Genomic DNA, 13,977 nt, shown 5'->3' with positions numbered 1-13,977 from the left:
GCCTCGGCCTCCCAGAGTGCTAGGATTACAGGCGTGAGCCACCGCGCCCGGCCTATTTCCTTTCTTTATATCCTTATTCTATAAGCTTTTTTCTGTTTTTAACATTTTTAATGTTTTTAACTTCTTAAACTTTGTTAAAAACTAAGACACAAACACACAGATTAGCCTAGGTGTACACAGGATCAGGATCATCAATATCACTCTCTTCTACCTCCACATCTTGTCCCACTGGAAGGTTCTCAGGGGCAATAACATGCATGGAGCTGTCATCTACTATGATAATAATGCCTTCTTCTGGAATACTTCCTGAAGCCCCTAAGGCTGTTTTACAGTTAATTTTGTTTTAAGTAGAAGGAGTACACTCTAAAATAACAATGAAAAGTATAGCATAGTAAATACTAGATGATAGGAATTTTTCAACTCCATTTTAATCTTATGGAACCATGGGTCATATATGAGCTTCATCATTGACTGAAGGTTGTCATTATGTGCATGACTGTACATACATACAATGGAATCTTATTCAGCCATAAAAAGGAAGGAAGTTCTGACACATACTGCAACATGGATGAAACATGAGGACATTATGCTAAGTAGAATAAGCCAGTCACAAAACAACAAATACTATATAATTCCATTTATATTAGGTACCTGGAGTACTCAAGATCAAAGAGACAGAAGGTAGAATGGCGGTTTCCAAGGATTAGGAGGAGGGGCAATGGGGAATTTTTGTTTAATGAGTACAGAGTTTCAGTTTTACAAGATGAAAATAGTTCTGAAGACAGATGGTGGCAGTGATTTTACAACAATTTGTCTGTACTTACTGCAACTGAACTGTACACTTAAAAATGGTTAAGTGTATATAACTTTGACTCAAACTGTACAAAAGCAGTTTATGTAACCAAAACATTTGTACCCCTGTCATATTCTGAAATAAAATAAAATTTAAAAAAATGGTTAAGTGTAATTACTTTTAATGTAAATTTTTATGTATATTTTACCACAATTTAAATAAATAAATTGTATTTCTGTAGGCTAGCAATGAAAAATTGGAAATTGAAATTCTTAGAGCAATGCCATTTGCAATATCATCAAAACATGAATTCTTTGGGATAAAGTTAACAAAACGCACAGGATTTTTATGCTGAAAACTGGAAAATATTGATGAGAGAAATTAAAGAAGACCTAAATAAATAGAGAGCTATGCTATGTTTATGGATTGGAACAATTAATACTGTTAATATGATAACTGTCCCCAAATTGATATATAGATTCAATTGAATCCCAATCAAAATACCAGCAGGCATTTTTGTAGAAATCGACAAGCTGATTTTACAATTTATATGAAAATATAAAGAATCTAGAATAGCTGAAATGTTTCTGAAAAACAAAGTTGAGGATTTACACAGCTTAATTTTAAGACTTACTATAAAACTACAATAATCAAGAGAGTAAGGTATTAGCATAAGAATAGATACATAGAGACCAGGTCATGGTGGCTCACACCTGTAATCCTAGCACTCTGGGAGGCCAAGGCGGGAGGATCGCTTGAGGTCAGGAGTTCACGACCAGCCCGAGCAAGAGTGAGAGATAGCCTCCCCCCCCACCCCCCACCCTTACCCCCGTCTCTACTAAAAATAGAAAAAAATAGCTGGACATGGTGGCATGCACCTATAGTCCCAGCAACTTGGGAGGCTGAGGCAGCTCGGGAGGCTGAGGCAGGAGGATTGCTTCAGCCCAGGAGTTTGAGGTTGCTGTGAGCTAGGGTGATGCCATGGCACTCTAGCCTGGGCAACACAGTGAGACTCTGTCTCAAAAAAAAAAAAAAAAGAATAGATACATAGAATCAGTGAAATAGAATACAGTCCAGAAACAGATCCACACATTTATGATCTATTGATTTTTGACAAAAGTGGCAAAGTAATTCAATGGAGAAAGTATAGTCTTTCATTACTGGTGTTAGAACATTATGGTATCTATATATCTTGATCTCTGTCTCATACACACACACACACACACACACACACACACACACAAACTAACACAAGATGGATTGTATACCTAAACATAAAAGTTAAAACTATAAAATTTCTACAAGGATGCACAGAAGAAATTCTTTTGCCATCTTGGGGTAGGCAAAGATTTTTTAAATAATACACAATAAACATAACCATAGAAGAAAAATAAAATAAATTTGACTTCATTAAATTAAAACCCACAACACACCTACTAGAACGGTTAAAATGAAAAAGATTGAAAATCCCATATGTTGACAAGGATGTGGATTAACTGATATTCTCATCCATTGCTGGTAGAAATATAAAATGGTACAACTGCTTTGGAAAATAGCTTGACAGTTTCTTATAAACTTAACAATATACTTACCATATGACCCAGCAATTCCACTTTTAGATATTTCCCCAAGATAAATCAAAACAAATATCCACACAAAGATTTGTACTTGAATGTTCACAGTAGCTTTATTCATAATAGCCTCTAACTTGAAACAAGCAAAATATCCATTAACAGATGAATGAATAAACAAATTGTGGTACATCCACACACACAACGGAATACTACTCAGCAATAAAAAGGAACAAACTATTGATATATGCAACAACATGAGTGATTCTCTAAAACATTATGTTGAGTGAAAGAAGCCAGACTTTTTTAAAAAGTACATACTGTATGATCCCACTTATATGAAGCTTTGGGACAGACAAATCTAACCTCTAGTGATAGAAAGCTTATCAGTCATTGCCTGGAGCTGGAAGCGGAGGTGGGGATTGACTGGGAAGGAGTACAAGTGAACCTTTTGGGATAATGGAAGTCTATATTTAGGCTGTGGTAGTGAGTACATTGGTGTATATATTTGTCACAATCATCTAACTGTATACTTAAAATGAGTGCATTTTCATATGTAAATTATATTTCAATACAGTTATTTTTAAAAGAAACTAGTAATGATTTGTAAGGCTCCCTTTAGGTCTAAAATTCAATGATCTATGAGCCTAGTTCTCCACAGAATCTTCTTGGATTATAATAGATTTTTTCAGATTATGCTGATATTTTAGAACAATATGGCTAGAAGAGAACCTAAAGTTCTCTTAGTCAAAAAACTCTTCTGATACTTGAATCTCTTCTATAACATGTATACCAGGTAGTCATCCACTCTTTTACTTAAATACATTCAAGAAGAGGGAATTCACTATATCTTGAGAAAATCCATTTCAGTTTTTGGACAGGTCTAATCATTAGAAAGAATTTCCCTATGATGACCCCAAATCTCATTCCTTGTAGGTCTCACCAATGGAAACACACATGGAATAAATTTCATTCCTTTACTCCCTGACAGCCATTCGAGTATTAGAAGCTATCATGTTCCTCCTAAATCTTCCATTTCCTAAATTTAACATCTGTACTTCCTTCAACTATTCTTCAAATAAGAGACTTTTTAGTGCTCTCACCATCCTGAGTGCCTTCCTCTTGGCACATTAGGGTTGTCAATATCCTCCTTCAAAAGTGTTGTCCCTCAATCCAACACAATAAAGATGCTCCTTCATTTACAATGGGGCTATGTCACAACAAACCCATGCTAAATTGAAAATACTGTAAATCCAGTGCATTTTCAACTTATATTTTTAACTTATGATGGGTTTATCCAGACTTAACCCCATGGTAAATCGAGGAGCATACTGAATGCGTATTGCTTTCACACCATCATAAGGTTGAAAAATCCTAAGTTGAACCATTGTAAATCAGGTATTTTCTGTACTGTCATCCCTCACTATCCATGGGGATTGGTTCCAGGACCTCCGCAGATACCAAAATCTGCACATGCTCAAGTTCCTTACATAACATGGCATGGTATTTGCATATAATTTATTTATATCCTCTTGTATACATTTTTTTCTTTTGTAGAGAAGGAGGTCTCACTGTCACCCAAGCTAGAATGTAGTGGCACAACCATAGCTCACTGTAGCCTCAAATTCTTGGCCTCAAGCGATCCTCTTGCCTCAGCTTCACAAGTAGCCCTCTTGAATACATTAAATCATCTCTAGATTACTGATAATACCTAATACAATGTAAATAGTTGTTATACTATATTGCTTATTTGTTTTTATTGTTACATTGTTATTTTTTATTGTTTTTTCCCAAATATTTTCAATCTGTAGTTGGTTGAATCCACAGGTTTGGAGGGCTGACTGTACTTTAGATATATTCTAACCAGAGCAGAATAGAGGATGATTGCCACTTTTCTCCCACGGTACATTAAATTTCTTATTGATTCAACCTAATTTGAGTGAACTTTCTTAGTATTATTGGCTTATGTTGAGCTTACAGTCAACAAAAAGCCCCAAGTGTTTCATGTGTGCTGCTGTTAAAGCCACATTTTATTTATTCTGTTCTTGTACTGTTGTTGTTGGGGACCCAAGTATAGGTAGGATGTTTTGTTCCTTCCTGCTTATCTTCATCTTGCTAGAATAGGCTTATCCTTTCAGCCTATTATGGTCCCTTCAGATCTGACTCTGTCTTCTGCCATATCAGTTACTTTTTTCAGCTTTAGGCCATATGTACATTCAGTCAATATTCACAAAAATCCCACATTTACCCATTCCTATCCTAAGTTCATATGCTATGTACCACACTATTTGACACTTGATTTGCACATTGTCTTTTATTACTTTCTAATTATTTTATACATGTAAGTCTTGTTTCTGCATTAATATTTTTAAGCTCATCTGTACAGCAGATCATGTCTTCTACTTATTCTATAGTACCAGCCACAGATTGGGCATTCAATAAATATTTGTTTACTTGACTTAAAACCTCAATTAGGCTATTGTTACAGTATAGCTGCATGAAATGAGCCACAATTGACCTTCATCTTATGTTTTCTTTAGTGCTTTCTTTTACATCCATACAGATGTATTTGTGGGAAAGGTATACCTACTTAAGAATTACAAAATAACTTTAAAATCAGTGACAAGCTGATATAGTACAAACAAAAGCCACAGTGCCATCTAGTGAACATCACTAGTTTACATCTGCTGACCACAAGCTCATTTTCAGTCCTATAATGGAAGGGTGTGATTTTTAGAACTTTATATAGTAAATAGAAACAATATATAACTAGCACATGATACATAGTTGTTTTCACTTTAGGTCATATAAATATTCTATAAATTGCCTCATCTCTGTGGCTGTTGAGTTTTATGGCCATTCTATGGTTTGAGATCATGGTTTAGTTTTATCAATCTATGGTAGTACTAATGACATCCATGGAACGTGCAGTTGCAAACTGAGGATGGAACTTCTGTAGTGAGTTAAAGAGTACCAGATTGTGTATTGCCTTTAACTTACACAGACTATCACCAAAACAATCCATTATCCATTTGTTAATTAACATGAAGGTTTTATTATGCAGGAAAATCCCATTATATCAAGGTGTGATAAATTATTTCTATACTTAGAACTCAAGCTCATTTCCCTTATGCTTAAGTCCACTTAAGCCTATGATTTGCACAAACCAAATACTTAAAAATCCTCAAAAATAATACAGCAAATTAGGATACTGGGCTTAAGGTACTGTAAACTCTCCAAGGGCAGAATTGATGCCTATGAAAACTAAAACCACATTGTTTAATATTGTCTCATGCAAAGTACTGAGACATCTCAATGGATAATGACAATTTAAATATGTGTATTTATACAGTTTAGAAAACAAACCAAAGAAATTATCTATAATTAGCATTGCTATCGCAAGGAGATGTTGCTAAATGTGTGAGCTAATGACTGTAATATTATCTACTAAAAGTTTAGAGGAATTTTTCCCCAATCCCTTTGACTCACCCAAATTAACTTCTGACCTATGATTCAATATTTCATTTTAAAGCAAAAGCAAATAAAATGTGTTTCCCTCACCCAGAGAGAAAGGAGCTAAGCATGAGAATGTAAAGGTGGGTGATTTTTAATAATATAATCTCATTCAATTCTGATAATCAAAGGGCACTTGCAGATTTTGATTGCTATTAATTTCCAATTATGTATAGCAGCAAGGATGGAAATAGAATGAGCACAAATGTCCAATAATCATATGAAAAAATGCTCAGTGTCACTAATCAACAGGGAAATGCAAATTAAAACTACAATGAGATATCACCTTACCCCAGTTAGAATGGCTTTTATTAAAAAGTCCAAAAATAATAGATGCTGGCATGGATTCAGAGAGAAAGTAACACTTACACACTGTTGGTGAGACTGCAAATTAGTACAACCTCTATGGAAAACAGTATGGAGATTCCTTAAAGAACTAAAAGTAGACCTACCATTCAACCCAGCAATCCCACTACGGGGTATCTACCCAAAGAAAAGAAGTCTTTTTATCAAAAAGATACCTGTACTCGAATGTTTATTGCAGCACAATTTACAATTGCAAAGATGAGGAATCAACACAAGGGCCCATCAATTCATGAGTGGATTAATAAAATGTGGTATTTGTATACCATGGAGTACTACTCAGCCATAGAAAAGGAAGAATTGATGCCTTTTGCAACAATTTGGATGGACTTGGAGATCATTCTCCTAAGTGACGTATCTCAAGAATGGAAAAACAAACACCACAGGTACCCGCTATTAAATTGTAACTAACTGATGAGCACACCTGTGCACAGAGGGAAGCAAAACTCAGTGGACATCAAGCAGGCAGTAGGGGCAAAACCTACCTAATGGGTACAATGAACACTATTTGTGTGATGGGCACACTTGTAGCCATGACTCAAGCATTACAAAAGTGATCCATGTAACCAAAAACATTTTGCCCCCTCAATATTTTGAAATAAAAAAATAGAATGAGCAAATGGAATTCCTATATCAGAGGAAATTTACTGACAGCTATTTATTGGGTCTCTATTATTATTTTTTTAATGTAGTGAGTATCTACTATGCATTAAGCACTATGCTGGATACCAGGGCAAAGAAAGATAAGATATGGTTCCTGTCTCTCAAGGAGTTGGCAGTCTAACAGGCGGCTAAGACAGGTATATAAATAACTAAAATATAAGGCAGAACATAAGTACCTAAGGATAAACAGAAATCTTTATAAAATCTTGGAGGGAGGGCAAGACAAGGAAATTTCCTTAGGAAGCTAAGACTGTCATTAAGAACCAGGCTTTGAAAAAGGAAATTTCAAAGGGTAAGAATGCTGGGAAGAGGTAATTGGCAATGAGGAAGCATGAAAAAAAAGTACTGAGGTAGTCCAGTTGAGGACCAACATAGTATATAAGGGAGAAAATAGGATTAATTTATTTATACAATATGGAGGAGCCTTAAGTGCTAAGGAATTTGGTCTTTATGTACAGGGAGCCATTGAAGATTACTGAGCAAGAGACAATAACCAGTTAGAAGATTATTACAATAGTCTTAGAGGTAATGAGGACTTGGATTAGAGTGGTGAGGTGAAAATGGAAGAGGAGACAGCTGGCAAAAAAAGAAATACTACAGACATAGAATTGACCAGACTTGACACATGATTGAATACAGTCTTAGATAGCTGGATATACCAGTAGAAAAAGTGAATCTGAAGTGAAAAGTGAAAGTGGAAGCAGTAGAAAAAGTGAATCTGACCTATGAGAGAAATCAGGGGTAGAGCTATAGGTTTGAGAATGGAGAGTTAAAGCTAAGAAAACACTTGATGAATTATTGAGGGGAGAGAACAAAAAAAAAGGAAACAGAGAATAAATTCATTCAACAAATGTTCACTGAAAACTTACCATGTACCAAGCATGATTGTGGATACCATATACACATGGTACATATCCAACATTTATTTGGTGAAAATAGGAGGACTAGCCAGTAACAGAAATAGAAAAGGAAAAAACAAAAACAAAAATAGAAAAGGAATAGCCAGAACAATAGGATTAACAGCAGATGTCATAGAAGCCAAAGGGAAAGTTACCAGGAGGAAGAAGTGGTCAGTGATATATTGTTTTTTGCTGCAGAGACATCAGAGAATAAGAAAGACTGAGAAAAGATCATTAGACTTGATCACCACAAGGTCAGTAGTAATTTTCAAAGAGTAGTTTATAGAATTATAGATGCAAAAATCATCAAGAGAGGAGTAGGTAGTGAGGCCAAAAACCTTACACTCATCCTTGTCTCTCCTTTCTCTTCTATCCTACATCTGGTATGTCACTGAATCCTGTCAGCTTTCCTTTTTTAATCTCTCCAGAATCTGACCACTTCTTACCACCCACATTGCCTCCACCCTGGTCCACACCACCATCATCTCTCTCGCAGATTACTTCAATGGCCTCCTAACTGGTCTCCCTGCTTCTACACTTTTACCCCACTATCTTCAACACAGCAGCTAGAGTGATCCTATTAAAATACAAAACAGATCGTGTCATTCCTCTGCTCAAAACCCTCCAATGGCTCCCCATCTCACTTAAAGTTAATATCATAAATCTTTACTGTGAACTACAATGCCTTTCTTTTATTTTAACCTTTTTTATTTCAGAAATTTAAAGGGGTACTGATGTTTTAGATACATAGCTTGAGTCAGGGCTATAAATGTGCCAATCACCCAAATAGTGTCCATACAATGACTTTCTTACATGATCTATTTCCCCACTTGCTATGGTTTGTCCCCAACAAAACTCATGTTGAAATTTGATCCCCAGTGTGGCCAGTGTTGTGAGGTGGGGCCTAGTGGGAACCGTTTGGGTCATGGGGGAAGATCCCTCATGAATGGCTTAGTGCTGTTCTTGCAGTAGTGAGTTCTCATTCTCATAAGAATGAGTTAGTTTTCACGGGGATGGATTAGTTCCCAGGAGAGTGAGTTGTTATAAAATCAGGACTGCCTTTGGGTTTTTTCTCTTCATACATGTCTGCTTCCCCTTTGACCTTTCACCATGTTTTGGCCCAGCACAAAAGCCTTCACCAGAAGCCAAGCAGATGCCAGCACCGTACCTGTTGAACTTCCTAGCCTGCAGAACCGTGAGCTAAATAAATCTCTTTTCTTTATAAATTACCCAGTTTCAGGTATTCTGTTATAGCAACACAAAACGAACTAAGACACCACTACTTCCCTGATCACACCTCCTACTTCCCCTAATGTTCCCTCTGCTCTGGCCACACTGGTCTGTTTGCCATTCTTTATTTTACTTTATTTTTTTTGAGACAGAGTCTTGTTCTTGTCTACCAGGTTATAGTGCAGTGGCATCATCATAGCTCACTGCAACCTCAAACTCCCAGGCTCAAGCAATCCTCCTGCTTCAGCTTCCCGAGCAGCCAGAACCACACTAATTTTTCCATTTTTAGTAGAGACGGGGTCACACTCTTGCTCAGGCTGGTCTCAGACTCCTGAGCTCAAGTGATCCTCCCATCTCACCCTCCCAGAGTGCTAGGATTACAGGCGTGATCCACCGCGCCTGGTCTTTTTGCCAATCTTTAAACAGCCAGGGCCTTTGCACTTGCTATTCCTTCTATTTGGAATGCTCTTTTTTCTCAGTTCTCTACTAAAAAATTACCTTCTCACTGAAGACTTCCCTGACCACCCTATCTAAAATTTCAAACACTCACCCTCTTCCAAAACATTTAATATCATCCTTTCCTGCTTAGTTTTCTCCTTGCACTTATCACTATTCAATACACCAGGGGACAAAAAACCATGGCCTTTTGGCAAATCCAGCCCACCATATGTTTTTGTATAGCTCACACACTAAGAATGGCTTTATATTTTTAAATGGTTGAAATAAATCAAAAGACTATTTTTTGACACATGAAAATTATAAAATTACATGAAATTCAAATTTCAGTATTCTAAAGTATAAAGATTTATTGGAACACGGCATGTCCATTTGTTTACATATTGTCTAGGGCTGCTTTCACGGTACAACAGCAGAGTTGAGTAATTGCAACAGAGACTGTATGGCCTGCAAAACCTAAAATATTCACCGTGATTCTTTACAGAAAATTTGTCAACTCCTATAATATGCCATAATACTTACTTATCTTTTTATTACCTATCTCTCCTAGTAGAATATAAACTCCATGGGGGCAGGAGTTTTGTCTATTTTGTTCATTACTATATCCCCAATGGCTAGAAGAGTACTTAACATGTGTTAGACAATCAATAAATGCTTTTTGAATGAATGAAAACAAAAAATACAGACAGTACTTCGGGTTAGAAAGTTTGGCAATGAAAGGAAGGGCATAGAACTGAAGTTTTAGGAGGATGATAAAGTTGCAGGAAGGGTTTTGGATAAAGAAGACCTCAATATAATAGTAGTGACAAGAGAAAGAAACAGTAGAGAAAGATTAAAGAGCTAAGGTTGAGATCTATAAAGTCCCCAGAGAAAGTTACTTATTTCTCAGAGATAAGAGAGAAGAAGGGATGAGTGAAGAGGAGAGGAACTGATGAAGTTCATGTCATTGGCTACAAACTCAGCAAATTACATGAAAAGATCTTTTGCTAAAACAAAGGAGAAGGCATTGGTGCTTCTGCAAAACAGAAAAAAATGTTTTGGAATCACCACTGTGGGAAATATGATAGAAAGTCAACAAGAGTCAGTGTTTTTGACTGCCTAGCTGAAAAACTATGAAATTTCAGCAGATCCAATAAATAGGGTTTAATAAATTTCCCCAACAGTGCTTAAGCAGCTCAAAGGAACAAGTCAAAAAAAGCAAACAGGCCGGGAGTGGTGGCTCAGGCCTGTAATCCTAGCTCTCTGGGAGGCCGCGGATAGCTTGAGCTCAGGAGTTTGAGACCAGCCTGAGCAAGAGCGAGACCCCATCTCTACTAAAAACATAGAAATTAGCTGGACAACTAAAAAATATATATAGAAAAAATTAGCCGGGCATGGTGGCACATGCCTGTAGTCCCAGCTACTCGGGAGGCTGAGGTAGGAGGATCGCTTGAGCCCAGGAGTTTGAGGTTGCTGTGAGCTAGGCTGACGCCACAGCACTCTAGCCAGAGCAACAGAGTGAGACTCTGTCTCAAAAAAAAAAAAAAAAAAAACAAACAATGAAAATTAACAAAGGTTAAACATTGGCAAGGCGAGAATAGTAAAATATGATGGGCCGTGTATTTTTTCACCTTTCTATCTGTCCTAGTGTATAGGAGGATATTCCTCAAATATGGAGGGTATCCAGTCAATGTCTGCTAAATCCAAGATAGGAAGGACGACATGGAGAAATATACTAACAGTAATCATGAAGGTTACCTTGAACATATTCAAAATAACCTTTGCCTTCACCACCAACCTGGCCTTAAATCTTTCAGTTACACGTTGAATACATGCTGTTACAATATGCCAGGTTTCCTGCTCTCCTGTTCTTCTCTTCCCTACTACTAACACCATCTGAAGTCCCAATTATATAGACCCAGTCCTATACTAGGCTCTAGGACCAAACTTAATATTAGAGGAGATTTAAGAAATACTGCTTCAAGTCTGGGAAGATTGTATCTAGTCAACTTGTATTCCTCTTCTGATAATTGCATCCCAGTCTGGCTTCCTGTCTAGGGACTCTGCTCTTAAGAACAACCTCATATCCCAGTCCTTTTAGGTTTGGAGCCCTACCTTGCTCTTTCTAGTCTGTCTACACACACTCCCATACCTCAAAGATTTGAGTACTATCTCTGAGTTCAAACCTCTGTGATTAAAGCTCTGTTCCCTGCTGATATGCTTGTGTGATGCTAATTAACTATGTGCCTGATTTATGGAATATTTCTAACACCATGGTCTGCTTTGCCATGCTCTGCTTATCTATCCATTAGGATATCCTGATGGCAGCTTCTTGGGTGAGTTGAAGACAACTATGCCTTGTGCATCTCTTTAACCTCAGAGCCTAGCACAGTGTCTGGTAATGTGTTCTTTCTTTCTTTCTTGACTAGCTGATTAGATATCCTTCCTTGGCCTACAGATGCATCTGTTCCCCAAGTGGCTCCAGATCCACATCCTTCTCGATCAGCCAGGCCCACTGTGTCATAAATCACGGAAGTTACAAAAGCTGTATGATCACCTTCTTTACAGGTCTTTAAGTAAACAGTAGGCAGCTATCTTTCTGAAATAGTTAATGCTACCCTGTGCAGAAATGTAATGAATTCGGTAACAAAATCTGTTTGAAAATCTTTTCAGGTCTTAAATAGTAGGCAACAATCTTTCTGAACAGTTAAATGTTAGCCTGTATATCAATATGATGAATTCAGTAACATTTCAGTTTCTCTTCCAGGACTATCAATTTATAACATACAAGCTAAGTAGCAAAATTCTTTTGAAAGAAAATCTAAAGTATTGAGTCAGATAAACAACCTTTCAAAGATAAACAAACCTTCTAAAAAAATGTTTAGAAAAACTACCCTTAATCACATATTTCTCCCTAAACCTGTCATTAAAACTTAGAAGGCAACAAAAATCTTCATATTTCATTTGGGTCCGCACTAATCCTTCTAGTTTTATGTCCTGCCAAGAGCCAATAACCTGCATTATGTGCACTCTACATGATACCCAAAGGAAGAAATGTCCCAGCTGCTTTAGGAAGTATAAATGGCTCTACCCTTAAACAAGATTTTATCTCTTTTACCGGCTAGAGTTTTGTCCTGATAAGAAATCAGTCACTGAACATTTTCTAGAGCTGTTGGGAAGAAAAGAGATAACAACCCAGAAAGTGAAAGAAAGGCCACTTCATCCAAGTGTTTGCTCTCAATGAACGCTTGATAAAAATGTGTACCTTAAAATTCAGTCTGCTTCACAGGACAATAATGCAGATGGTTAGTAGCAGAGAACTTTGCTCAGGAGTTCCAATGATATATAACCTTTCCAAATAGGATGCAAAAATAAATAGTAAGTAATGGGACTAATTGTCTTCCAAATTCTCTCTCCCTTTGGGAAGTTCTACTCAATGTTTACAGTACGCAAATCAAGAAAATATTCATATTGCTCTGCATGAGGGAACTCTCAGATATCCTAAACTAACAGCCAAGAAGTCATAACACTGCATCTCTCTCTCTGCCACTGCACATAAGAACATTTATTGCCTCTGAAAATAGATAAATCAAAGTACCTTATCAAGTTGTTTCAAATGCAGGTAACAGGAAGCCATGTTCCTCTGCAACTTGGCCAAGTTCAGATCTGTGTGATCAGATGAATAAAACCTCAGAGAATAACAGTACCAGTGTAGGGCATCAGCGTAATTTTGTACCTAAAATTTAAAAGGAAACAAAAAAATCACAGAGATATCTCCATCCTATTTATTCCACGTCACTTCTAGAAACAAACAAAAGATTGTATTGGTTTCTTTTTGAAGCAACCAAGACACAATACATTTTCTATTGACTTCTAAGTGCATTTTACTATCAGTCTTGATCAATATAAGCTTTAGATAAAGTGGAAATCAATATTCTCTCTTTTTCCTACACATTAGAAATTTCACACATGGGATGAAGAGTCTGAGAGGGTGGTGAACTACACTAGAAAATTGAAAATCCATTTTAAAAGTTATTAAAACAACAATTTTTAAAAATTTAAAAGAGAACACCCATAATTCACCATACTTATACAGCTATTTTCATTTTCCTACGTTCCATACAAACATAGAAATTTATCTTTTTGTGTATGTACATAGTTGTAATCATAACTTATATAGAACTTCATGTTCTATTCTTTCCACTTAATTATGTTTTATACATATTAACCTATATTGCTATGTAGTCTTCACAGTTATCAGTTTTAAGGGATACATAACATTTAATCAAATTAATATACCATGATTTTCTTATTTTCTTAATATTGTATATTAAGTGATTTTCCAGACTTTTCACTATTATAATTTTTTTAAATGTATTCAGGATATTACAGCGGTACAAACATTTTGTTTACACGTAATGCGTTTGCCCCGCCCAAGCCAGGGCCACAAGCGTGCCCTTCCCCCATACAGTGCGCTCCACCTCCATTAGTTGTGACTTCACCCCCTCCA

The 13,977-nt window shown here is 36.5% G+C and overlaps 1 protein-coding gene across 1 annotated transcript in view; it reads right to left on the bottom strand.

Annotated features, from left to right (window-relative positions):
- The window catches only part of TEX11 (testis expressed 11), a 293,818-nt gene that overhangs the window by 99,167 nt on the left and 180,674 nt on the right, over positions 1-13,977 (bottom strand). Inside the window, 1 exon segment of the mRNA XM_012642929.1 lies at positions 13,066-13,203. Coding sequence (XP_012498383.1) covers positions 13,066-13,203 — 138 coding nt within the window.

This window comes from Propithecus coquereli, unplaced genomic scaffold, assembly GCF_000956105.1.
Source record: "Propithecus coquereli isolate 6110/MARCELLA unplaced genomic scaffold, Pcoq_1.0 Scaffold101, whole genome shotgun sequence".
In the NCBI taxonomy this organism is placed as follows: Eukaryota; Metazoa; Chordata; class Mammalia; order Primates; family Indriidae; genus Propithecus; species Propithecus coquereli.
The sequence above is the reverse complement of the archived record's forward strand: the minus strand, read 5'-3'. Positions and strand labels throughout refer to the sequence as shown.